The 26,387-nt window shown below is 36.2% G+C and overlaps 1 protein-coding gene across 1 annotated transcript; it reads right to left on the reverse strand.

Moving 5' to 3' along the window:
* Positions 1-710: 710 nt before the first annotated feature.
* LOC109207301 lies at positions 711-2,185 on the reverse strand. Its single transcript, XM_019370194.1, has one exon. It carries the CDS (start codon positions 1,862-1,864, stop codon positions 1,055-1,057), a length of 810 nt encoding a protein of 269 aa, XP_019225739.1. The 5' UTR covers positions 1,865-2,185; the 3' UTR covers positions 711-1,054.
* Between the last annotated feature and the right edge of the window lie 24,202 nt (positions 2,186-26,387).

Genomic DNA, 26,387 nt, shown 5'->3' on the forward strand with positions numbered 1-26,387 from the left:
AAATATTTTTAATTTATCTCAATTTTGTCACTTGATTAAATATAATATCCATATCTTATATTGTTCTTACAGCAATTACAGCACTACTTTTCGTTTTAAGTACGTAAATTTTTTCTATTAATTTAATTATTCGATATCTAATGTTTACATGGGGACTATTTTTGGTTCGCATAGAATAAGTTTAAGTAACCATTCTCACTTTCTTTAACAGCTTTACCTGCATTCCTGCATTTCTACAAGAGGTTGTTTTCACGGCTCGAATTTAGTGGCAGACCCAAGATCATTATTTTAAACATTATTGGCATTGAATTTAGCTCATTAGCAGCTGACTACTGTACCTCTCCATTTTCATATTCAAATCTTCCATCCGATAATTAAACTCTTCTTAATGACATCATGTCAACTTCATATTACTATATTACCCAAAATGCAGATTTTCCTAGTGCGATCCCAGACACACACACACACACACAGAGACCCCACCCCCACCCCTTACACCTCACCCCCCATCAGAAAACGTGTCTTTCAGTTTCTTTTCCATTGCAGATGTCCCATTTCTGGTTCATCTTCCCCATCTTGTTCAATTCCTACTTAGTTGATATCTTAACTAAAAAAAATACGAGAAAATTGAGTTGTTTATATGGGAAAAAGCAGAGGAATTGTGACAGTATTTCATTGAAAGAAAAAAGAGCTTAATGGAAGCATTGAAATGAAAGTACTAAGAAATTGCTAAGTTGTAATTGAGATCTTCAATGAATTTAAGTATAACTACAATTAACTTAAACTCATAGTTATGAGGAGAAAAAAAAATTGAAAACTCTGTAATTCCAACCCCTCCCTTTTAATGTCTTCACAATTCTAGGAAAAAAAACCCTCAACTTTCTCAATTAACTTTGGCATTCTTCCTAGTCTTCAGTTTACAAACAAATCGCCAAAACCCCAAATAAAAAAAAAACAGAGGAGTAATTTGAACCCCAAAAGAAATTATAATTATACTTAACCCAAAAAAAGAGAAAAAAAAAAGGAAAGAAAGTCAAACCAAATTGAGTTGAAATTAGAAGGTCCATTTCAAGATCTTGACTCTGAGATCAACCTTACACTTAGCATTATTTGTTGAAGCCACAGCTGGAGCTTTCCCTTTAGGAGTTGGTCCATGAATTCCTTCACACGTTACTCTGATCCCTACCCTTTTGCTTTTCAATTTATCCATTTTCACCACTACCATTGTATCCATCAATAATGTCACAGGCAACCCAGCTTTTCTCTTCAGATCTGATTTCAAAGACGAGACAGAATCAGCATCAAGAACTTGAGACACCATTGACAGAGTAGAGTGTATAATAGTGATATTATTTGGACTGCTAGTGAACCCCGGAAACGACCCATTTGCTAAAACAACTTGATTTGATAGCGCAGTTATAGAGATGGGGTTATAGTTGTATATCAGTTTCTTGTTTGGGTTTTTCGTTGAGAGTGTGAGGTTGAGTTTTGCAGTAAGGTGGGTGGTGTCGTCGGCGGTAGTAGTGAGGTTGAACTGTGAGATTTTGAGTGAGGAGATTGAAAATGCAGGGCGTTGAGGATGGTAAAGGACGTAGAAAATAGCACCGGCAATGGCTGCAAGGAGAAGGATAATGAGAATGCTGAGAATGAACCAGAAACAGCACATGCAGAAACAACGTCGGCAGCTGCAACGGCGGTGGTTGTGTCGGTGGTAGGCGGTTGGTGTCGGTCGGTAAGGAATGCGATTTGGGTTGTACATCTGGTTCTTGACGGTGACGGCAGCTGGATTTGCGGCGGTGGCGGTGGGTGCGGGGGTGGTTGTAGTGCCATTAGGCTTGGCTGATGGGTAGACTCTGTCAGTCATTTTTTTTTGTGGGGAGAAAATGAATTGAGGTTAGATTTGGTATGAGAAAGGGAAATAAGATAAATATAGTAAAGTTGGAGTAGATGCAAAGAACAAATAACTATAGAAGAACTAAAGAAGAAGTAGAACAAGATAATGCATATGAAAGAGGTTAGAAAAACTCTACTTGTTTGGGGAAGAAAATGAAAAATTGTGAAGTAAAGGCAAAGCAAAGTGTCAAAGTTTTTGTGTTGTGTGGGTTTTTCTTTCTTGATTTGGTTCAAAGTCCTATTGAGGGGTAGACTATAACCACAAGGGGAGAAATGGGAATCTCTTGGCTGGCTTGGGGCTTGGATTGTTTGTTGGGCAAATATTTAATCGCGCCAGAAAATATTTACAATCAGTAAGAAAAAATTATAAAATTTATATAATTTTTTATATATATATATATATATATATATATATATATATATATATTTTGTTATTATTTTGAGAACGGCTATATATTCTATTTTTCTTTGTTTGTTTTACTTTTTTTTTTTAATATTTTTAGATTTATCTCTCTGCTATACCCACTTGGTTTTGGCTAGGTCTGTTTTTTTTCCCTCCCTTGTCTGTTTCTTTTTATATATGTCAAGTTGTATTCTAATTTGTTTTGAAATGGAAAATATGAGGTATATTCTATGAAACTTCTTAAATGCAACCAAATTTATTGATTTGAGAACACAGTTAATTTTGTCTAAAGGTGGGGGATGTGGGGCTTGGAATTTGTAGTCTTAATCTACCCTTTTGATAACAACATGAAGAAGATAGATGCAATAAATGTGAATTCAATTTAAGTTATATACCCTACTGATGTAGCTTAATATGATATGCATAGTAATTATTATTTTTATTAAATTACTAATTAAAATTTATTTATTAATAGTTATCTTATATATACTTTAATTATCTAATATTTTTTATTATAATACATAAAAATTAAACTCAATTGAGTGATGATAAGATAGAAGAATATATATGACCTTAAACGTCCAAATATGCAAAATACTTGAGATTTTATTGATTTTGACCTTATTTGACCCCAAGAGTATATTTGCATAATTTACGTGTATTTATGCATATACCATGTATGACATTTATTTGTTCTTTTCCTCATACTGTTTTATACCTTTCTTTCCTTCATTTATTTATTTCTGATTATGATGTGGTGCAGCATACCTTTCATGAAATCTAGGTGTGGGGATTCAGACGTCATAGTAATAGAAAAACAAACAATGGGTGAGTCCACCTTATTTGACTGTTTGGCACAAGAAAATAAAATTAAAATAAATATTGAAGTATAAAAGAAGTTAATTTTTTTTAAATATACGCCTTGTACATTGATGATCCAAATCCTACTTTTAGAACTTTATTTATCTTCAGCTGCTTCTATCTTGAGTTAATGTCCCAAACTCCCTAATCATAATAATATTTCCTCAATGTTCACGTATGAATTGTGTGCTTTTTATTACACCCTATATTTATTATGGAAATATATGTTTGATAGCCCTAATTTATGATGCAAACTCCCTTTATATGGAAACAATATCTCACTTCCTCTACCTAAATGTAATAAAAACATTCCACTTGATATGTTACTATCAAATATCTAAACAAGTAAATAATATAATAACACATTTTTGGTTAGCTGAAAGTGAATATCCTTACCATATCCTTTTCTTTAGATCCTAATAAAGACCAGACATTTATTAAGTTAAATTACATGAATAGGAGAAAGCAGTGGAGTAATAAAATTTGGAGATTTATCTCTTGTGTGTTATTTGTACTTTTATCTCGACAAATTTTCATTTTCACAAAATCTATGACAACAATTTAGAATTCGAAAATATGTCTTTATAATCACATTCAATCGACTAATTAAAATTGAAGGGTTGGGTATAACCAATCAGTGAGTGGATACAATTATTTATGACTCGCTCTTGCTTTTAACTATCCAAATATTAAGAAATTGAGGAGCTTACTTTCAAAATGGTATAACACACAACACGTTACAACTACTCTTAAAATGTTTAATTCCCAAATGTAAGATGATCCTCCTATTAGTCATAAATAATGTTTTAAAAGGCGGGGTATGAGGTGAGGGGTTTTACCTCTGACGAGGCGAGGCGTAAGCCCTGGGACAAGGTGCGTACAGGGGTGGAATTAGGGGGGCGGAAGGGGGTTCGACCGAACCCCCTTCGCCGAAAAATTATACTGTATATATAAGGCAAAATCTATTTTTTACCTCTATATATTATGTTTTGAATCCCCTTGGCACAACCCAAAAGTGTAGCTTAGTGGTTAAGGGGGTTCAAAACCTTTGTAAGGTCATAGGTTCAATTTAGCTACAAATTTTTTAACTATTTTCTTTTTGAACGCACTTCGCGGAGATCTCGTCTCCGCCACTGGGTGCGTAAGTCCCACGAATCTTTAAATTTTACTAAATTCAAGAATTTTAAGATACTATAAAATAATAAATAATTATAAGAATTACATTAAAATCATAAAATTATAAAAATAATTTATTTAAAAGATTTATAAATAATAATTCAACTATGAATAATACGAAAAGTATGACATATATCATAATATGCAAATTAACTGCAACGTCGACTCAAACATCAAAAGAAATGTATTCGATACAAAATCTTATATGTATCTCTTAAGGAGTAATGAATCTTGAAAGAATTTCGATATTATAATTTGATATTTTTCTTAAAATACTCCTTTTATTTAATATGCTTTCTATTTGAAAAAGAATTTATATAAAAATATAATTCACAATTTAAATATGATTCTCTAGCATCGTTTATTTTTAAATTTCAACAAGTTAATAAAGTGACACATAATTCACCATACAATACCATGATAACTAATTATTTGTAAATAGTTACTAGCTAATACTGAGCTATTAAGTTAATAAGTATTGTATCTCATAAATGTGGAAAAAATAATATTTAGAAAAATAATTATAAAAAAATTCTGGACTATTATATAGTAAAGACTAACAAAAGTTAATAAATAAATACTTTTTAAATGAAAGATTTATTTAAAATTAACTATCATAGCAGTCTTAGTGGATAATGTGTAATAATTTTTATTCTAATTATGACATAAAATACTCTCAACTCAATGATTTATGATTAAGAAAAAAGTAATTTTGAATAGTCAAAGATTTATTAAGAAAATTTTAGGATTTACAAGGTTAGTTACATACAATTGCATAAAGTTCTATTAGGTGAACCCAGTACGCTGGGCGTTGGACGTGCCCGGGGCGTAAGCCCCGATGGCCGAGGCGTAAGTCTCACAGAATTAAGCCCCACACATAAGCCCAGGAGCATTTTACGAGTGCTCCGCCCCGGGGCGAGTCCCAATTCTGTCTTTTAAAACAAAGGTCACTCATAATTAATTCAATTTACTTTATATGCATAGTGAGACATTTTATCCGATCTTATTACTATTTAAATAATTAAAAGTAATTTTTTCAAATTATCTTATCTAACAAAAGTTATGATTTTTACCCTTTTAAAAGAAATTAAATTTACAACTTTATTTTCTAAAAATTTAAAACTCAATATCCATATGCATATCGAAGGTTGGTGACTGACATATTTTGTTCTTTTTGAGACAGAAAAAGTAAGGGGTTGTGACAAGTTATACTGAAATTAGTTATATTGAGATTAGTTATTTTGGTATTATTTTTTATTAATTGTTTGATATGTTGTATTAATTCTAGGATTGTCAATTTTACTGCTTTGTCGGGGGAGAACTCATCATGGGATTATTATTCTATCATCTAACAGGCATAAATTACATCAGTACTATTTTTAAACCTAGGATAAATTACCTAAGATTAATAATTAAATAAGGGATAAGTCGATACTAAATTTCTATCCCAAAATTATTTTTGCTTGTCTATCGTACTAAACGACCCTCATAGAGTTTGCTTGCTAACAATTAGTTCTAAGATATTGTAAAGCAACAAAGAACAAACGTTTCTCTTAAGCACATAAAGATTTCACTTTGAATTACCTTTTATAACAAAATTAAAAATGTTTGGCCAACATTTCTTCCAAATTAGAGTCGCCAAAAGCGTAATTATGTAAAAGTTGCAAGTTCAGCTTAAAGTTCACCTATATCAATTATCAAGTGTAATCCGTTAACAAATCATACCAGGTCACTATTAAAAAAAAGACAGAGCACACCGACAAGTTCGTCCCTTCTAACATCTGTCATGTACTATATTGGAATAAAAAAATAATTAGTGGGACTATTCTCTTCATTACTATTTTTAACTGAAAAGTCAAATGAAAATAATGAGTACCTTTTTCTGAAAGTTAAAAAAAAAAAGGACAGTATTTCAAGAATTTATCTATTCGAGGTTTGCGTAATACTAATATGAATATTATTACTTCTAGTCCTTGTTCTGTTCTTTTAAAGATTTTTACACAACTTTCAAGAAAAAAATATTTAACAACTATAACCATAAAATATTTATTTAAAATACAAAGTAGGAGTATCACTCTTTAAATCTTTACTAAATTAACACTCTACTGATTAAAAATAATTTTGAAAAAAGGAATCTAATAAGTACCTCCAATTTTTCTAAAATGAAAGTATTAATAAAATACTAATATCTGAAATCTCCAGAGTAATTAATCGTGATGCTAAAATAATTGGCTACTCTCTCCGGTCCACAATAAGTGTCCAATTTACTTTTAGCACACCCATTAAGAAAATACTAAATCCTATACAAAATTATCTAGTATGACTAAACTACCCTTATTAAATATTGGGCACATGATGAGAGAGAATTTTTTAGGGATATGCACATAAGGGTAAAAGAGTAAAAACAAATTGAATTTTTTCTTGATTACCTAACTAGACACTTATTTTGGACCAAAATCAAAAAGTAAATTACACACTTATTGTGGACCGGAGGGAGTATAAAAATATGATAACAAAAGACAGTAATTATAAATACGTGTCATTATTGACTCAGTACTTGAGCCACCGACACAGGGTGACTTGCTTAAATAAAACAAATAGTACTACGTTGAAAAAGGTAAATCCAAATTGCCCTTTTGGAACTATTTTTTGTTTATTTAAATCGATGTCTATTTGGTAATTACCACATAAAATCTCCTTAAAGTTTCTCCTAATTACAAGTCTTCCTTATTATCCAAACTACATAACCATACTGCTAAGTAGACGTTTGGACATTAAAAAAAAATGAGATTAGAAAAAAACTTAGATTTTGAAGTTAAGCTGAAAAAAAGTTTGAAAATTAAAATTGTGTTTGGACATACATTTCACTTGAAAATAATATTGCAGTTTTGTTTACTTAAAAAAGAGGTTAAAATCACTTTTCAAATTTTGAACTCATCTTCAAATCTATTGAAACTCATCTTAAAAAATTCAGATAAAAATATAATTAAACACTGCTTTAAAAATATCTTTTAGAAAAAAAAAAAGAAATTTATGTCCAAACGATTCCTAAGTTTCTGCAGAAATTACTTGAATTTGCAAACTCCAGCCACCTCTGTAATAATTAACACTACAAGACAATGCGAATTCAAATTGATCGGATTAGTAAAAACCCAAAGCCTAATGGGAAAAAAAGGTTTAAACTGACATTTTTTATGTACTCCCTCCGTTTTATATTATCTATCACAATTCTTTCGTACACGCCCCTTAAAAAAAATATAATTAGGATGAGATTTTGACTATTTTACCCTTATTCATGTCTTAATATTTAATCTTTCTTCGATGGTATTTGAACAAAGTTACATGTTTGTAGGCTTCAAGGATGATTATTACTAAGGGTAAAAAGGACAAAAATAATTAATTTTATCTTGAACTTTTAAAGTGACAAATAATTTGAGATAATTGTTAATATGAGACGGATAGAGTAATGAGTCTGGAACCAAAATGTGGTTCTTTTGGACTCAAAGAACAAAATTGTGTGAAAAAAAAATAGTAACCAAAATATGTATAACGTCTTTTCAAAAGACGCTATATCTTAACGGCCGTTTGGCCTGTTAAGTATAGCGTCTTTTTTAAAAGATGTTACATTTGAATTAAATAAAGCGGGAAAATACAACGTCTTTTATTAAGACGCTATAGGTATAGGACCATCAAGTTGCTCGTTTTCACTGCATAACCAAAGAAATAATGAGTTACTCAAATTGGTCCAGACAATACATATAACTTTATATATTCATTTACAAATCATAATGTGTTGATATCCTATGATGCACATTATCTTGTTGATGCTGACTCCCCGATGGACCACCATGATCCAACACACCAAAATTAGGCATATTCCAACTGGCCGTTGGTTCATAACTTGTAAAATTCATATTTGGTTGATACCCCCTGTGGAATATATGAGTGTTAATACAAATACAATACACAAAAATATACATCGTAACACAAAGAAAAATTAAAGTTTACCACTCGGCTTGTGGGTTATGTATGCTAGGGGAGAAATTATTTCCTCGCTCCTCATTCGCCCATGGAGATAAGTTTAGATCCGGCCAAACTCTTTCAGCCGGAACCTGTTCGGCTGAAACTGCTCCAAAATAACCACCCGATGATTGAAGTATTTTCCTACTTTGCGCAGGCTCATTATTGCGAACGTCTTCAGCCTTGACGTACATTTCCAACAATTTTATCACAATAAATTCCCGGTATTCATCCAGAGCCCTAAAAAAATCTTTCAGAGTTTCATCGTCTTCGATGTTAAACTCAGCATAACAAGCAACCCTTGCGGAGTCACAGAATACAGATATCTTCCGATTATTTTAAGATTCACCGAACGTTTGCTCACACTCATTTTTTTACATAACAACGATACCAATGTATCGTACTCCATTATAAGTGGCAACTTAACATGAGATTGTGGAGATAAACTATAGCTTACTGGAGTTATTCGCCACCGAAACCTCACCCCACCCCCCACCCCTCACCCCCAATTTAATGAGACCCTAATTTTTCGCTCTTCAGACATTATGACAAAATGCAAAACAACTTAACAAAGAAAAATTTTAGAAGACTTGAGAATATTTCTGAATGGATTTTTACAAAATCCTTAACGTCCTTAAATAAAGCAAAAATCAGTACGGGGGTTCAATTATTTGAGGTATAGCGTCTTAGCTTAAGACGTTATACCCAGTTGAATTATTGTTATGTCAGTTAAGCCCAGAAGAATTATTTGTAGGCCCACATAATATATATAGCGTCTTAGTGAAAACCGCTATATGTATAACGTCTTTTAAAAAAGACGTTATACTTAACTGGCCAAACGACCGTTAAGGTATAATGTCTTTTAAAAAGATGTTAAACATATTTTGGTTACTATATTTTTTTTCCACATATTTTTGTTCTTTGAGTCCAAAAGAACCACATTTTGGTTGCGGACTCCGAGTAATCATCTCCTAGAAGATAAGGTGGGGACTAGCAAGTTTTTACTCCCTCCGATCACTTTTACTTGGCACCTTTTGACTTTTCATGCCCCTTAAGAAATAATAAATGAAGTGTATAATTTACCATGATACCCATATTAATTGATGCATATTTTATTGAATTTGAGAAAATAATTTGAAATGAGTAATAAATACTATGGGTAAAACATGAAAAATTTGTTGTCTTCTCTTGATATGCGTAAAGTACCTGTTATGTCCAAAAAAATCAGGTGTCTTGCGGAAGCTAACAAAGCAAACCTTGAACGACGATAAATCATACAACAAAGAGAAATATACCAAAAGAGACACAAACATTTAACGTGGTTCGATTAACTGACCTACATCCACGGCGGAGATGAGCAATCCACTATATAAAAAGAGAGTACAAAATATCGAGAGAACAACCTCACGAAGAGGAAAACACAAGTGACACACTAACACTTGTCCCGTAAAGTTCTCCCCCTAAACACGACTCTCAAACCCCATATGGCTACATTGTGGATGCTAATGAATGAGAAGGAAGAATCCTCAATTTATAGAAGTCCAAACTTTTTCCTACAAGAAAAAGGACTAGCCAAATATGGAGATTTATAGTTTCCTTCTAAAAGAAGGAAAACCCAATTAAGGTAAATATGTTGCCCTTTTCTTCAACAAATAGAAAATCAAATATGGTAAGAAAATTATGGCAAACACCTAACAATTTTCCCCCTTGGCCCGAATTTTCTGACAAAATAAATTTGATCCACCTTCTTCACATAGTCTTCAACTAGGGCTGCTTATCGGGCGGATTGGGCGGTTATTTACTCTTAACGGTTTGGCTTATCGGTTATCGACTTTTAAATGTATTAATCCTCTAGCCACCCAATAAGAGATCGGGCGGATTGGTATCGGTTTAGCTCTTATCGGGTAATTTATCGGCCTAATTCAATCTATGTTGTAGAGTGAAAAAAGCATAACACATTGTACATTGTAGGCTACATTAACTGAAGATAAACTGAATGAGTTGATTCATTACCTTTCCAACATTGCCATTGATAAAGTTGTTACTGCAATTGAGATCTCTATGAATAACACAAGGGCCATGAGTGTGTAGATAATCCAAGCCCTGTAGTATTTGCCTAGACCACTTCTTCAACGCCTTAATCGAAACATGACGATGCTTCTTCCTATAATCCCTCAAATTACCAGAGGCACATTCCTCAGTTATGAAATTGAGGATGTTATGTTCATTGTCTTTCCAGACATGATATAGTACTATGATGTTTTCATTCTTCAAGTTCTTCAACAGTGCAATCTCCGAATGGATCTTCAACATTGCAATCTCCGAAGGGTTTTATGTTCGAAAAAATCAGGTGTCATGCGGAAGCTAACAAAGCAAACCTTGAAAGACGATAAATCATACAACAAAGAGAAATATAACAAAAGAGACACAAACATTTAACGTGGTACTTACATCCACGGCGGAGATGAGCAATCCACTATATAAAAAGAGAGTACAAAATATCGAGAGAACAACCTCACGAAGAGGCAAACACAAGTGACACACTAACATTTGTCCCGTAAAGTTCTCCCCCTAAACACGACTCTCAAACCCCATATGGCTACATTGTGAATGCTAATGAATGAGAAGGAAGGATCCTCAATTTACAGAAGTCCAAACTTTTTCCTACAAGAAAAAGGACTAGCCAAATATGGGAGATTTATAGTTTTCTTCTAAAAGAAGGAAAACCCAATTAAGGTAATATGTTGCCCTTTCCTTCAACAAATAGGAAAACCAAATATGGTAAGAAAATTATGGCAATTACCTAACAGTGCCAAGTAAAAGTGAACGTCTATTTTTAGTATACACGCCAAGTAAAAGTAACCGGATGGAGTACTATTTTCAGGGTACATTTGGTAAGAACGAGTATTGAGTAGTCGGCAGTGGGTACAAAAATTATGTTTACAGTTTTGGACAGAACAGTACTATATTATCCACCTTTCATTTCGTGCCCATGTCGTCTTCTGTTTGTGTCTCTTTAATTAGGAAATTTGTGTACAAGACCATAAATAAAGTTTGAAAATGTCCTAATGTGCTAACCACAGAAAATAAAAATAAAAATTTAACTTATAAGAGTAATATATATTGACATTAATGTAAATAATCTTTACATAGTTAGTGCATTTTAACTTCTTATAGTAGGCCATTTATTTTTTATTTTTTTATTTTTTTGGGAATGAACATAATTGGATGCAAATATGCCAAAACTACAGCACCACAAGGATACACATTTAGGATGAGGTTAAGAATAAAGCCAAAAAGATACACGTGAAAGGAATGCATTTATTTTGTCGTAAACCCTAACGCTACTGAAAATGTAACACCATAGAAGTGTCTTTATCGCGACTTGCTCTACTCTGCATATAACAATATTCATATTCTTTTTATTTTTTCAAAAAGTTTCCATAAATAATTGATTATCGCCACCTACAAGATGGTACTGCATGTTTTTTTAGAAGGACAGAAATAATTCAACCAGCAATGCTAAGTACTCCGATCCAGTCCATGCATCCGAAAGAATAGTAGACATCGGGTGACGATTTCAACCTTATGGATTCCGAATTTTGGGACCATGACTTCAAGTGTTATTGATTGGGTTCCAGATTTAATATTTATACGTATTTCATGAATTCAAAAGATCAAATATACTAATTGAGCAAAAGCTAATAGGTTCCGCCTAATCCGTAGATCGGCTTGTGTGTCCGCCTTGATTGTACAGTTTCGATTATGAGAATTAAAAGGAAATTTTGAAAATAAAAAAGAATTGGACTATGATTTTTCGAATTAGTAAAGTTATATAATACTCTAAATCGTTTCTATAATTATTTGTAATAGTAGTTCATGATTTTGAAGAGTTACATGTGGTAATAAATTGATCTTTGCTTTGTTTATTACGCTTGAATGTATCTATAAGTTGTTAAAATGCATAGATTGTTGACCACTGTTATAATAAGTCAAAGATAAAATGAAATTATTTTTAAATATAAAAAAGATGTTATTCTTTTATCAAAACAGAATGAAGAGAAAAAACACAGAGAAATTAAAACAGAGGGACTATTAAATTTGAAGAACCTTGAAGGGATATGGCAGTGAACTTTATTGCTAACCACAAAAGCTATTGCAGTATCACTGGGCCAGAAAAGACTGAAGAATCTAACTGCAGTTCTTTTACTATGGACTTGTTTTGTGCAAGATCTCCAATAAATGCAGACTAAATGTTCACCAATATTGGCTATTGCGTACAAAAAATGGCTATTATTTTAAGAGCGGCTATGCAATGTCATATGCAGTGTCATATTTCATGAGTGATCCATCGCCAAATGAGAATGCTTAACAAGTATTGCACCAAATGAGATGAAATTACTTAGTGTTGAATTGACACTCTCTATTTCTTTCTTCGAGTTGATCTAAGTGTATTTGCCAACCAATTTAGGCCATCATTAAATTCTTTTAATGACAAAATAAATCTGGATTAACAAGAAAGCACATGTAGTCTCTCAGCTTTTGGATTTAATAATCTCTGCACCATATCTTTTGACAGAGTCATAAAGACAAGTGTCTTTCTAGTGTTCCTCTCAATTAAATTTTACTAACAAAATTTCCCTCTTGAAAAATAGAACCTAAAGACATATGGATATGTCCAACTAAATACACCTTCACATGCAACCTGCATCTGATCATTTACAAACACATGTAGGCTCAGGTATCCACACTTTGAGTCGTAGAATCCAAGAAAAATCAAAAGATTCCACTATCGTAAATGTTTATACCTAATCATGTGTTTTAAAGTGAACATGTCAAAATTAGAAAGCTAAGTGTGAAATTTGAGAATTTGTTCTAACCAATAACTTTTTTTTTAGACGCAAACCCCTTGATAATTAATTCCAATTTTAGAAGAAAGTGTTTTCTAAAACCCGCCTAAGGTGCCAACTGACTATAGGTGAATCCATTGTTAATCACAATACTTGAAATATACATCAAATAGTTGGGAGGCATACCTCCTTGTTTTAGGACCGAAAAAGTCCGGTGTCATGCGGAAGCTAGTAAAGCAAACCTTGAGCGACGATAAATCAGATAACAAAAGAGAAATATATCAAAAGAGACACAAACATATAATGTGGTTCGGTCAACTGACCTACGTCCACGACGGAGATGAGCAATCCACTATAATAAAAGAGAGTACAAAATATCGAGAGAACAACCTCACGAAGAGGCAAACACAAGTGACACACTAACACTTGTCCCGTAAAGTTCTCCCCCTAAACACAACTCTCAACCCCATATGGCTACATTGTGGATGCTACTGAATGAGAAGGACAGATCTTCAATTTATAGAACTCCAAACCTTTTCCTACAAGAAAAAGGACTAGCCAGATATGGAAGAATTACATTTTCCTTCTAGGAAAATAAAAATCTAGTTATGGTAAATATGTTGTCCTTTCCTTCATGAAATAGGAAAACCAATTATGGTAAGAAAATCTGGACAAACACCTGGCCTGAATTTTCTGACAAAATAAACTTGATCCACCTTCTTCACATAGCCTTCAACAGGTCACATCTCCAAATCTCTACCACAAAGTTTGTCTCAACGTGCGTAGCACACCAGTCAAATTTCTCAGACAAAAATCATGATTATCATCAAATAGGTTGCCTTGCAAAGGCAGTGGTTGCAGATAAACATGAATTTTGCAGAAAATTGGCAGGCATGAAGCCTGCCAATAGTTCCTCTACTTGAAGACACATTTGGCCCCTTGGCTGGAGGGGGAGTTTGTTGGGCACATGCCCATATTGTCCAGCCAAAGGTCGAATGGCATAATCCTATTCTCTTTTGGTTTCCATTCCTATTCGGAATTGGATTCGGTGTTTATTCCTATTTTGAGAGGGTTTTGGCTTTAAGAGAAAGCACCACTCATGCTCTATAAATAGGACAACCTTAGAGAATTATTATATGCTCATTGATACAAGTATTTTAAAGACTTAAGCACATAAGAGTGGTTTTTGAAAGAGCTTTCATCAAGAGAGAAGAGAGAAGAAAAGTATTTGTTTTGCTGCAGATTTTTATTCCGACCAGCCAACTTCAAATTACATTTTCCGTTTCGTTAACCGTTGGATCGGGCTGAAATTTTGGCTGAGTCTTTATAACATCTTGTTCTTTGATTTGAACAGTGGAGATCGAATTTGGGGACCGTAGCATCTGATTTCGAGCCTCGAACAGCAGCTTCATTTTTGTGGATTCTCCTCTTTCTTCAATTGATTTGTTGTTGCTCTTGTTGCTATTGTTGCTCCGTGTTTGGCACTTGTTGTGTAGCCAATTTGAAGAACTTTTGTAACCCTCTTATTGTTTATAGTGGAGCCTTTTGTATCTTTGTGATCCCGTGGTTTTTACCTTCGATTTAAAGGGTTTTCCACGTTAAAATTTGGTGTTCTTTATCTTCTTTATTTTTGGATTTGCCTCTTCCTCGACATAACACCTCGTACACAACAGACAACAGAATACTACTACAAACAAAGAATCCTTTGCCTTAAGTACTGAAGGCATCACTAATTTATCTTGATTTAAAGATACTCAAGGAGCGACAGGTAATTAAGACACGAAATATTAGGGCTATACAAGGGCTAGTTCAAGATTCGACTGCTGAGATACCTTTAGAGTTAAAGCGTAAGGGGTCGTTTGGTTGGAAACAAGTTATCCCAGGGTTAATTATCCCGAAATTAATTATCCTACTCTTCTATAGGGATAAAAAAAAATACTACAACCCAGGGATTAGTTATACCGCGATTTTATCCCAACTAAACATGAAATAAACTCATCTCAAATTTAATCCCGAAATTAATTATCTCTTATCCCTTGTACCAAACGACTCCTAAGGGTACAAAAACATGAGACACCAAGTCGCCAACGGTTGGACCTGAGCAAACAATACTATGGAAGTTGGGCATGGGCCGTTACATTTTCCCCAAATAACGTGACATAGAAGCAATGAATGTATCTCCATGATCACCTTTGTGAAACTGTTATGAACCAAGTTGGCTCCATAAGGGCATATAGGCTACAAACATGAATGAGACTGGGTCAATTGGGATTATTGGGCCGAGAAAAATGCTGGATAATTATATTTGGGATCCAGGCCCAATTAGCAAGTGGTTAAAAAGGACTAGAGGGTTAGAACGAAGGATTATGCGAATTATGTTGAAGTTACGCTCAAGTCTGTGCTTCTCATCTCCTCTTCTGACTCTGTATCTCTTTCCCTTTCTTCTTAGCTTTATGTTGCACTTTCTTTTCTCATCTCGTCTCTATTACCTTCAGTGTTGTTTTCTATCGTTCTATGAACATTTGGTTATTGTAATTCCGTTTGGTGAGTTAATACAATCAGTTGATTTGGGTATAATCTCTGCTTGTTACATTGGTGCTTTCATTGCTTCATAGTCCAATGACAGTATTATTAGATCGATTCAGCGGTGGCGACCAACGGGTTGGATTTATGGTGCCGAGTGGTACTTCAAATTTCGTGGCTTCTCGGAGAAGGACTGGTTATCTCTGGCTTACCTCTTCCTTGATGGCGCTGCACTTTCTTGGTTCGATTGGTTGTATCGGAACAATCAATTTTGGGATTGGAAACATTTTACAGAGAAATTGGTAATTCGCTTTCAGAAATGGACCTTTGCCAATTCAGTGAAGCGTCTAGCCTATCTTTCACAGACTCGTTTTCAATATGTACGTTTCGAGACTATGGTTCCTCTTAAAGCTCAGAGCCCTATCATTGCTCCTCTGTATAATAGCTTCAATTCTTCTAAATTGGAAGATGGAGTAGATACTGGTGCTTTGGAGGCCAAGTTGCATGGGTCCCAGACAGATACATCCTTGGGATCAAAGAATGAGTTTGCAGAGAAGGATAAGAGGGACTCTAAGTTGCCTGTACCAGTCGAATCCGCTCCTGTCTCTCAAGATTTTGTTTCGGAGCTTGACGAGTCAATTAAGGACTCTTCTGCAACATTCGAGCACCATGTGTTTGATAACATTTCTCACAGAGCCGAGATAATTTTACCAGAGTTACCCCTTATAGAAAATGAATCGAAGAATATTACTCCGGTTCTCAACAAAAATCTGGAGTCGGAGACTGAATTTTGCGTGAATCTGTTACAACTAATATTTTTCTAAACACAAACAATAAGAGACAATACTAGATGTTTCTTACAGCAAAGTAATTAAACATTACAACTTAGTAGATAGAGTAAACCTAAGAAGACGATTAAGAAAAGAGGAAGGGATATAAACAGAACAGATAAAAGGAGAGACAAGTAGCGAAAATATAAAGAGGGAAAGAAGTTTCCAACAACCAACTACACAATACAGAAACTGCTACGCACTAAGTAATTATACTCTCCCGTAACTGCTTTTCCTTCTTCTAAAAAATTAGATTGGATTCCATTGGTAATCTGTCAATTTTTGCTTGGACTTTTTTGTTCTTTTGCTTCGCCTCAAAGTGCTATTAAGCCCATCAGTGTTCTCTCTTGGTTCTGGCCCAATATTTGATATGACATTACCCTCATCCCCAAGAGGAACCTTGTTCGCAAGATTCGAAGGAGTCACAGGTTCAACATCCTGAAGTTGGAGAGGAGTAACTTGAGTATCAAGAGCACCAATGCAATGTTTCAATATCGAGACATGAAAAACAGGATGTATGCGAGCTTCATCCGGCTATTCAAGCTTATATGCAACCTCCCCAATATGCTTAATCACTTTAAAGGGACCGAAATAGCGTCTGCCCAACTTGTGATGACGCTGCAATTTCAAGAATGTTGCCGATAAGGTTTCAACTTCACATAAACCTAGTCACCAATAGAGAACTCCAGCTGCCTACGCTTCTTATAAGCATACTCCTTCATACGTTGCTGAGCCTTTGATAGGTTATGTTTCAATAAATCCATAACTTCATCTCGTTGCAGCATATAACGTTCAACTAAATCATTAGAGCTGCTGCCCAGGACATAGCGTGCCATTGTTGGAGGTTCCCTGCCATACAATGCTTGAAAAGGAGTCATGCCTGCAGCTGTCTGGTAAGCGGTGTTGTACCAATATTCAGCCCAAGAAAGCATAGATGCCTATTCATGGGGGTTGTCAGCGACAAAGCAAAGCAAGTATTTTTTTCACACATTTATTTAAAGCCTCGGACTGACCATCCGTTTGAGGATGGTAAGCAGAAGTCATAGATAGAGTAGTTCCCTGTAAGCGATAGATTTCCTTCCAGAAAATATTCATGAAGCGAGGGTCTCGATCAGTGAAAATTATCTTAGGATGCCCATGGAGACGAATGATTTTCGAAACAAAAACTTTTGCCACAGAATCTGCAGTGAAAGATGAAGAAAGAGCAATAAAATGCCCATACTTTGTAAGACGATCCACCACAGTTGGTATAGTGGCCTTACCTTTAGAATTGGGGAGGCAAGTGATAAAATTCATCGTTACTTCTTCAAAAACCAAAGCAGGAATTGGTAAAGGCTGGAGGAGTCCAGCGGGTTGCTTAAGAATATCCTTCATCTGTTGACAAGAAGCTACATAAGTTTGAACATCTTGACGCATACCCTTCCAATATGATGCAACACGTTGAAAAGTGCGAGAAACCCCTGCATGACCACCTATTAGAGAAGAATTAAATTCCTTAAGAAGTATTAAGCGCATAGGAGAATCTGAAGGAAGAATGAAATGACCCTTATATAATAAGAGTCCATCTCGAACACAGAAATCTGAAAACTTCGTTGCATCAGACTGAAAGTTGTTGTGCAACTCCACCAATTTTGGATGATCAATATTAGCATGCCGTAATTGTTCTATCCAATCAAATTGACGACCAGAAATAGCCTGAAATGAAGCTGTAGGTGCTCTAGACAAAGCATCAGCTGCTAAATTAGTGCGGCCAGACTTGTATAAAATTGTAAAGTCATAGCCCACTAGTTTACTCAACCACTTCTGTTGTTCAGGCGTTTGAATTACCTGATCAATGAGATTCTTTAAGGCCTGTTGATCGGTATAAATGACAAAACGACGACCCAAAAGGTACTGGCGCCACTTACTCACGGCTTGAGTGATGGCAAACATCTCCCTATGATAAGTAGATGCCCGTTGCATTCTAGGACTGAGTTTCTGACTAAAGTAAGCTATTGGATGACCATGCTGAGAAAGGAATGCTCCAATACTGTCACTTGTCACGACCCTAAATCCCAACCCGGTCGTGATGGCACCTCTCGTGAAGACAAGGCCAGCCGACACACATCCAATTCACTTTAAACAACTAAAACAATAACTACTAAGTCTTTAATCAGAAATAAAATCCCAAAATGAGCATTTAACAGTATAATTTGCGGAAATAAAAACCAACACAGCCCGACATCGGGGTGTCACTAGTCATGAGCATCTACTAAGGTGAATACAACTAGAGTCAAAAATATGCTAAATACGGTCTAATGAAATCGAGAGGGAGAAAAGCAGTGCTGCGAACGACGGACAGCTACCTTGCTAAACTCCGATGACTCTGCCACTGAGCAACCAATACCCGCTACCAGGTTCAGAAATACCTGAATCTGCACACAAGGTGCAGGGAGTAAAGTGAGTACTTCCAACTCAGTGAGTAATAAAAATAAATGAAGACTGAGTAATAGGAAATCACGAAGAGTACAACAACATGCTGTATAGAAGCAGTACAAAAACCAGTAAGAAAGCAATGAAGCTGTGAAATCTCTTAAGCACCTTAGCTCAGTTTAAACTTCTTCAAAAATGGCTTTTCAATAGTTAAGCGATTGAATGCAAGCAATTAGAACTTTTAACAGTTAAGCAAGTAAATGACAGGCAACTAGAAAAGATAAGCACGTAAAGAACCGCCCCTCGGGCACAATATCAATAGAATCAGCCCCTCCGGCACAATACCAACAGAAGCAGCCCCTCGGGCAAACACATGGAACAATACCAGCCCCTCGGGCATAATAAAACCAGAATCAGCCCCTCGGGCAATAACATAGAACAATACCAGCCCCTCGGGCTATATCTCGTATCACAATGGGTACCCACGCTCACTGGGGGTGTACAGACTCCGGGAGGGGCCCCTTACGGCCCAAGCACAATAACAAGCCATCTCGTGGCATAACCAATCCGGCCCTCGGCCTCACCTAATAAACAAAATCATCACACTGGGTACCCGCGCTCGCTGGGGGTGTACAGACTCTTGGAGGGGCCCCTTACGGCCGAAGCGTAATATCAAGCCATCTCGTGGCATCATAAACAGGCTCTCGGCCTCATATCAATATCAAGCCACCTCGTGGCGCACAATCTCAGGCCCTCGGCCTCATTATCATAATCAGTATATCACTGCTGCGGCGTGCAACCCAACCCAAAAGTATCCTCACAATACAGGCCCTCGGCCTTACTCAGTCAGAATCTCATAAGCCCCTCGGGCATCAGTAAAATATGAAGCTCAGCTCAAATATCTTTGAAAATATCAATTAATGTGTTTAAAACAGAATAACATAGCTGAGTTTTTAAAATAGTGAAAATATAGCATGACTGAGCACAAGTATGAAATCAAACAGCAAGGAAAATATCATTAACAATCCCCTAGGGTTCAAACAGTTGGCACGAAGCCCAAATATGGCATTTAGCCCAAAGTATAATAATATCAAACAATTAGCTGCCCATTATACAGAAAAATAGTCATTCGGGATGGACTAAGTCACAATCCCCAACGGTGCATGACCCCACGCTCGTCATCTAGAGTGTGTTTCACCTCAATATAGCACGACGCTGTGCAATCCGGGGTTTCATACCCTCAGAACAGCATTTAAAATCATTACTCACCTCGAACTAGCTCGAAAAGCTACTCTGCAACATGCTTGCCTCTCGACCCAACTTCCGAGTGCTCCAAATCTACCAAGTTCAGATTTTTATCATCAAATTATACTAAAAGAATGAATTCCAATTGAAAAATATCGATTTTAAGCACAAAACCCGAAATCAGTCAAAACCCAACCCCCAGGACCGCGTCCCGGAACTGGACAAACTTTATACCAAAATGTTCTTCATCATCTCACGAGTCCGTACATATAAAGAACTCAAAAATCGGAGTTCGTTTGACCCCTCAAATCATCCCTAGAAGGTCTCATAATCTCAAGCCCTAACTCCACCTATTTCTACTGATTTTCATGTCTAAATCCATGTAAGATCACATATTTAACTCAAAAATAGGAAGAAATCACTTACCTAGTGTTGCTTGGTGAAAATCCCTCCTTGAGCTCTCCAAAATCGTCCAAGACAAATGAAAGAAATGGGCTAAAACTCGTGTTTAAAACAATCTGCCTAGGCTTCATTGAGTTGTACCTTGTGCCGTGCAGGTTGTACATCCTCTTACCATTTTCCCCTGCTGTACACCTTCTGTTAAAACGCCCATAACTCCTTGTGGAAATATCCAAATGACAAACGATTTGAAGATTTAGAAACTAGACTCGAAGATTTTTCATTTGATAGGTTGTACATAGGTGAGGAAAATGGACTGGTACTAGGGCGTATAATGCCCTCTTGCAACATGTCTGCCACCAATTGTTCCATCACTTGTTTTTGGAAATAAGGATATCTATATGGTTTAACATTGACAGGACCGATATGCAGTTTTATTTAGGTGTATGGCATGATCTTGGGATCGGAAGGGAGGAATACCATGAGGTTTGCAAAAGATATCCTCATATTCGTGCAAAATGGATGCCAATTCAGTAGGTGGAGGCTCTGGTGAATGCTCTGTATCTGAAACCAATTCCAATAGAAAAAAAGAAGAAAAAACATCAACAGAGGTCAACCGTCTTAGGGTCTGAAGCTGCATAGGTTGAATATCAATAGGAGGTTCACCAACCCAACTATAGCGAGTCCCATTAATAGAGAACTCAAACTTACGCTGACTGTAATCCATGATTACTGGTCCAAGTGTTGCTAACCAAGACACCCCCAACACTATATCAGCATCATGGAAAGATAGCACATAAAAGTCAAGGGACAAAGTGCATCCCTGAATGGTTAGTGGTATAGCCCTAACCACACCCTCACATTTGAGGCGTTGACCACTACCTACCACCACATCGAAATTAGGTGTACGATCAATGGGAAGGTTTAAAAACTTAGCCATTCGAGGTTGGATAAACTCATTTGTACCACCCCCATTGAGTAATACTTGCATCGGAGAACCATTAACATACCCAGAAAATCGGAGTGTTGTTTTAGAATTCCCTCCAGCCAACGCATGATAGGAAATGGCACAATGAGATTGGGCCTCAAGACATTGTAATTCCTCATCCAACACTTCATCAGATAATAAGGAATCGGAAGCCAAAGTAGGGTCAATCGTGTCATCTTTAAGGAGTAGCAATCGAGGAAGGTTTTTACATTTGTGAGTGGCAGAATATTTCTCATCACAATAATAGTAAAGACCTTTTTCACGTCTTTGCTACATCTCAGTTGGTGTAAGGCGTTTCAATGGTATTTTTGGGATGGACAAAGTCGAAGGAAGAGGTAAAGGGGGATTAGAAGTCGATGGTGTAGGTAAAAGTGGGGGTTGTTTGGAGTAAGAAAATTTTGGGTTGGACTCCTTGGCCAAAAAGTACTTCTGCTCATACTTGAAGGCTAGAGAAATAGCCTGCTCCAGTGTATTGGACTCATGCACTAAAACATTATTCTGAATGTCCATCCTTAACCCATAAATAAAACACTGGATCAAAAATTGATCTGGTAAAGCTACGGTTTCACTAGAGATAGCTTCAAACCTGGTGAGATACTCAGAAACAGTGGTCGACTGACGGAGCTAGGCCAAACGGCCCTCCGGCTTCTGTAACATGCGTTTCTTGAACCGACAGAGAAGCTTTCCCACAAAATGATCCCAATCAATCAATTGTTTGTTTCTATAAAGCCACTGATACCAATCCAAAGCTTCTCCATCCAAATAAAAAGAAGCAATGATTAGCTTATGTGAATCATCAATGGAATAGAATTCGAAGTATCTCTCCGCTTGATAAACCCAAGCCTCAGCATTTTCACCGTGAAAACGCCCAACCTCTACTGATGCTGGCTTATAACGGAGAGTAGGACAAGAAACCCCTGAAGATGTATTTTGAAATCGGGGTGTCTCTGGCATAGCCGGACGGTTTTGTAGACCCAGATTCGTCATTTGAGCCAACATGTCTTGCATAACTCTTTGATTATTAGCCAATGCAACTCGAAAATCAGCGAGGTCATGAGAAAATCTAGACTGGATAGTTCGGATCTCAGCCAATGGATCATCAGAGCCCTTTTTTGTCGATTCCGGCATTGCAAAAAAAGCCAATGAAAGCACCAAATGTTACAACTAATATTTTTCTGAACACAAACAACAAGAGACAATACTAGATGTTTCTTACAGCAAACTAATTAAACATTACAACTTAGTAGATAGAGTAAACCTAAGAAGAAGATTCAGCTCAGAGGAAGGGATAGAAACAGAACAGAGGAAGGGAGAGACAAGTAGCGAAATACAGAGAGGGAAAGAAGTTTCTAATAACCAACTACACAATACAAAAACTGCTACGCACTAAGTAATTATACTCTCCAGTAAATGCTTTTCCTGCTTCTAAATAATTAGATTGGATTCCATTGGTAATCCGTCAATTTTTTATTGGGCTTTTTTGTTCTTTTGCTTCGCCTCAAAGTGCTATTAAGCCCATCAGTGTTCTCTCTAGGTTCTGGCCCAATATCTGATATGACAGAATCACGGTCTAATTATTGGTGACTATGGACTTTCTTTGGTCATTAAGGATGGAGAAGGTTACAAGGTCACTTATGGAGATGATGAGAACTCACAAACTGATATGTGCCAGGCGTTTGATAATTGTTCTCAAAAATTCGGACAATCTTTGGTTAACTATGAAGTGCTCTACTCACCTTGGGAAAGGAGCGAGCACTTGTTTTTGGATGGAACCAAATTGATGCACACGCATATGTTCATACACTTTCCGTTGGATCCCGGTGAGTCTATTCCATCCATTATGTTCGAGATCTTGAATATGCATTTTGATATACCACATTGCTTCCCTATTGCACTGTATTCTAGTGTGTTTGGCTTTGATGGTACTATGGAAGGAGGAAAGTTATTTAAAGAAATGTCCAATAGCAAAATGGATGTACAGACTGTTCAACCTCAGCGGCCACGGCCACTTCCAAAATCACCTTTCTCAGCCTTACTATTGGAGTTCCTATCACAAGCCGCGCATTCTATTGAAATAGCAAAGAAACTCAACTTCGATGGGCATGTCGTAATCGATGGGTATGGTTCCAAAATAACTGCTCGTCTTCTCGCTGCAAACTTCTATAGTAAAATGCAACCTGCAATAGCTGCACTTACTGCCATGTTACAGGAGTGGGAAGTATTAGAATTAAGAATTGGATATAAGGTGAAGCTTCAAACTGCACACCCTGTTGGTTACATTTTATAGTGTCATTGAAATGGCAGATTTGGTTGCACACCATAGATTACATTGTGGCTTAGGTGATGCATTAGTTTACGTTATCCTCTTGAACACATGTGTGGTCGTAGGGCAGGTTATAACTAAACTCAATGTGATAAGGCTGAAATATTTTAAAATAGAACATGGTTGCAATTGGTTGATTGCAGTTGCAATGGCGAGATTTGATGGAGAGCGAGCTTCTAAAACTGTGCATCAGTGCTTCAAGGTGGATAACTTTGGCTTCAGTGGTCTGAGCATGTTAAGGAGTATGGTCTGTATCATATTTCAAGTCCTTCCGGTGCTCCTTTTGCTAATAGTACTCTTGATGGAATTTTTGGCATCCAAATATCTGAGACTATTACCTACATTTTGACCTATCATGTGACTTTTTCATTTGATAAAGAAGGAATTGATATTGAAGAAGGAGTGAGTAAAAATGGCATTGCAGATACTGTTAGCTGTGAGTTGCTATTGGAAAGTATAACAAATGTACCTCACATTACTAACAAAGTTCATGGGACAACCAATAGTGCTGCTAAGCTCAAACACACGACTCATGGAAGCTTGAGTGACACCATTAGGTGCTTTCCTCTTTTGGACACATCTCACATTGTTACATTTCTTTGCCGTGTTTTCTGGAATACATTTATTGTTCTTCTGAAGCTAAGCAATCAAGATGAACCCAAGTCTAAGCTCCAAGCTATCAACCAAATTATGACATTGTTCCTAAAAGTTTTTGTCTATCGTAGCCCAAGTGTTTATAATACTCCAAATTGCCCATCGAGATTTTCTTGCGTGAACCTTGAGGACAAGATTCTTTTTTAGGGCGGAAGTATTGTTATGAACCAAGTTGGCTCCATAAGGGCATATAGGCTACAAGACATGAATGAGACTGGGTCAATTGGGATTATTGGGCCGAGAAAAATGCTGGAGAATTATATTTGGGATCCAGGCCCAATTAGCAAGTGGTTAAAAAGGACTATGGGGTTAGAACGAAGGATTATGCGAATTATCTTGAAGCTTACGCTCAAGTCTGTGCTTCTCATCTCCTCTTCTGACTCTGTATCTCTTTCCCTTTCTTCTTAGCTTTCAGTTGCAGTTTCTTTTCTCATCTCGTCTCTGTATTGGGAAGAATTGAGTTTACATATTGAAGTGATTGAAAGATGACGTATCATGACATGAAGGCTGGTCAAAGAGTGATTATTAGCAAAGAGGCACGAGTTGCAACAGATGCGAGCAGAGGCACAAGCAGATAAAGACTCGACGCTCGTACCTATTTAAATCTAAAAGATAAGAAGAATGAATCTGACAGCACAAGAGAGTACAGATACAGTATTTAATAAGCATTAAATACTGAAAACGTTAGAGAATCTGTATTAAATTACAATGATTATGTAACGTAGTATTTAATGCCTTTAATTGTCTATAATGACCTTATTATGACAAAGGCAAAACGTATATCTTAGAGATAGCTATAAAAAGGAGAAGACTGGTCATTTGTAAGGACAGAAAAAATCAACTGAATATACTGATTTACTTCGTTTTCTGCTATCTGTCTCATTGTTATCAAAATTAATTTCTTTTGTTCATTTTCGATTATTAGTAACCCGAGTTCTTCTAAAAATAAAGCTTTGACCGAAATTCTATTTTTTGGTTAAACAAATAGGTTCCGTTACCGGGAATCTGATAATCTACTCTTTCTTAAACTAACCTATTTCGTTACATCAACAATCATGTCAAATGTTAACGATAACACCCAAGGAAACCAAGGAAACCATCAACTCCAAGGGGACCCACAAGATGTTCACACTCCGATTCCTTCTGCATAAAGCTCGCCTCCGCGGTCTCGAGAAGGAACTCCTGATGCATCTCACTCAAACGCAAATGCTCAATTTGACAACGATGAAGCTATCAATGAAGCTTTGCAAAAGCTGATCGCTCAACAGGTCAATAAAGCTCTTGAGGCCTTTGCCAGCCAGTTACCTGTTGCACCACCAACACCAATTCCAAATACCAACACTTTGGAAAACCCTCGTTCTGGGCTTGTTAATTCAGGCAGTGACGGAATCCCCAGTGAGTCACGAGATGGAGAACCAGGTAACTTAGTCAATTCCGATTTACAAAATTTAGTTCTAACATTGCAGAAGCAGCTCAAGGAGCAAAGTGACCGCATAGAGTAAATACCTGGAGTACCGCCTGTAATCAAAGGAATAAATATAGACAAATATTCACAGCAACCTTGGAAGCCAAGCGCTGCTCCTCTACCAATTCCAAAGAAATTCAAAATGCCCGATATTCCAAAATACGATGGAACAACTGACCCACGAGACCACCTGACTGCATTCACAACTGGCGTAAAAGGCAACGATTTGACCAAACAAGAAATTGAATCAGTATTGGTCAAAAAATTCGGTGAAACACTCACTAAGGGAGCATTAATATGGTATTCTCTTTTACCCGAAAATTCCATAAATTCTTTTGCTGAGCT

Source organism: Nicotiana attenuata, unplaced genomic scaffold, assembly GCF_001879085.1.
Source record: "Nicotiana attenuata strain UT unplaced genomic scaffold, NIATTr2, whole genome shotgun sequence".
In the NCBI taxonomy this organism is placed as follows: Eukaryota; Viridiplantae; Streptophyta; class Magnoliopsida; order Solanales; family Solanaceae; genus Nicotiana; species Nicotiana attenuata.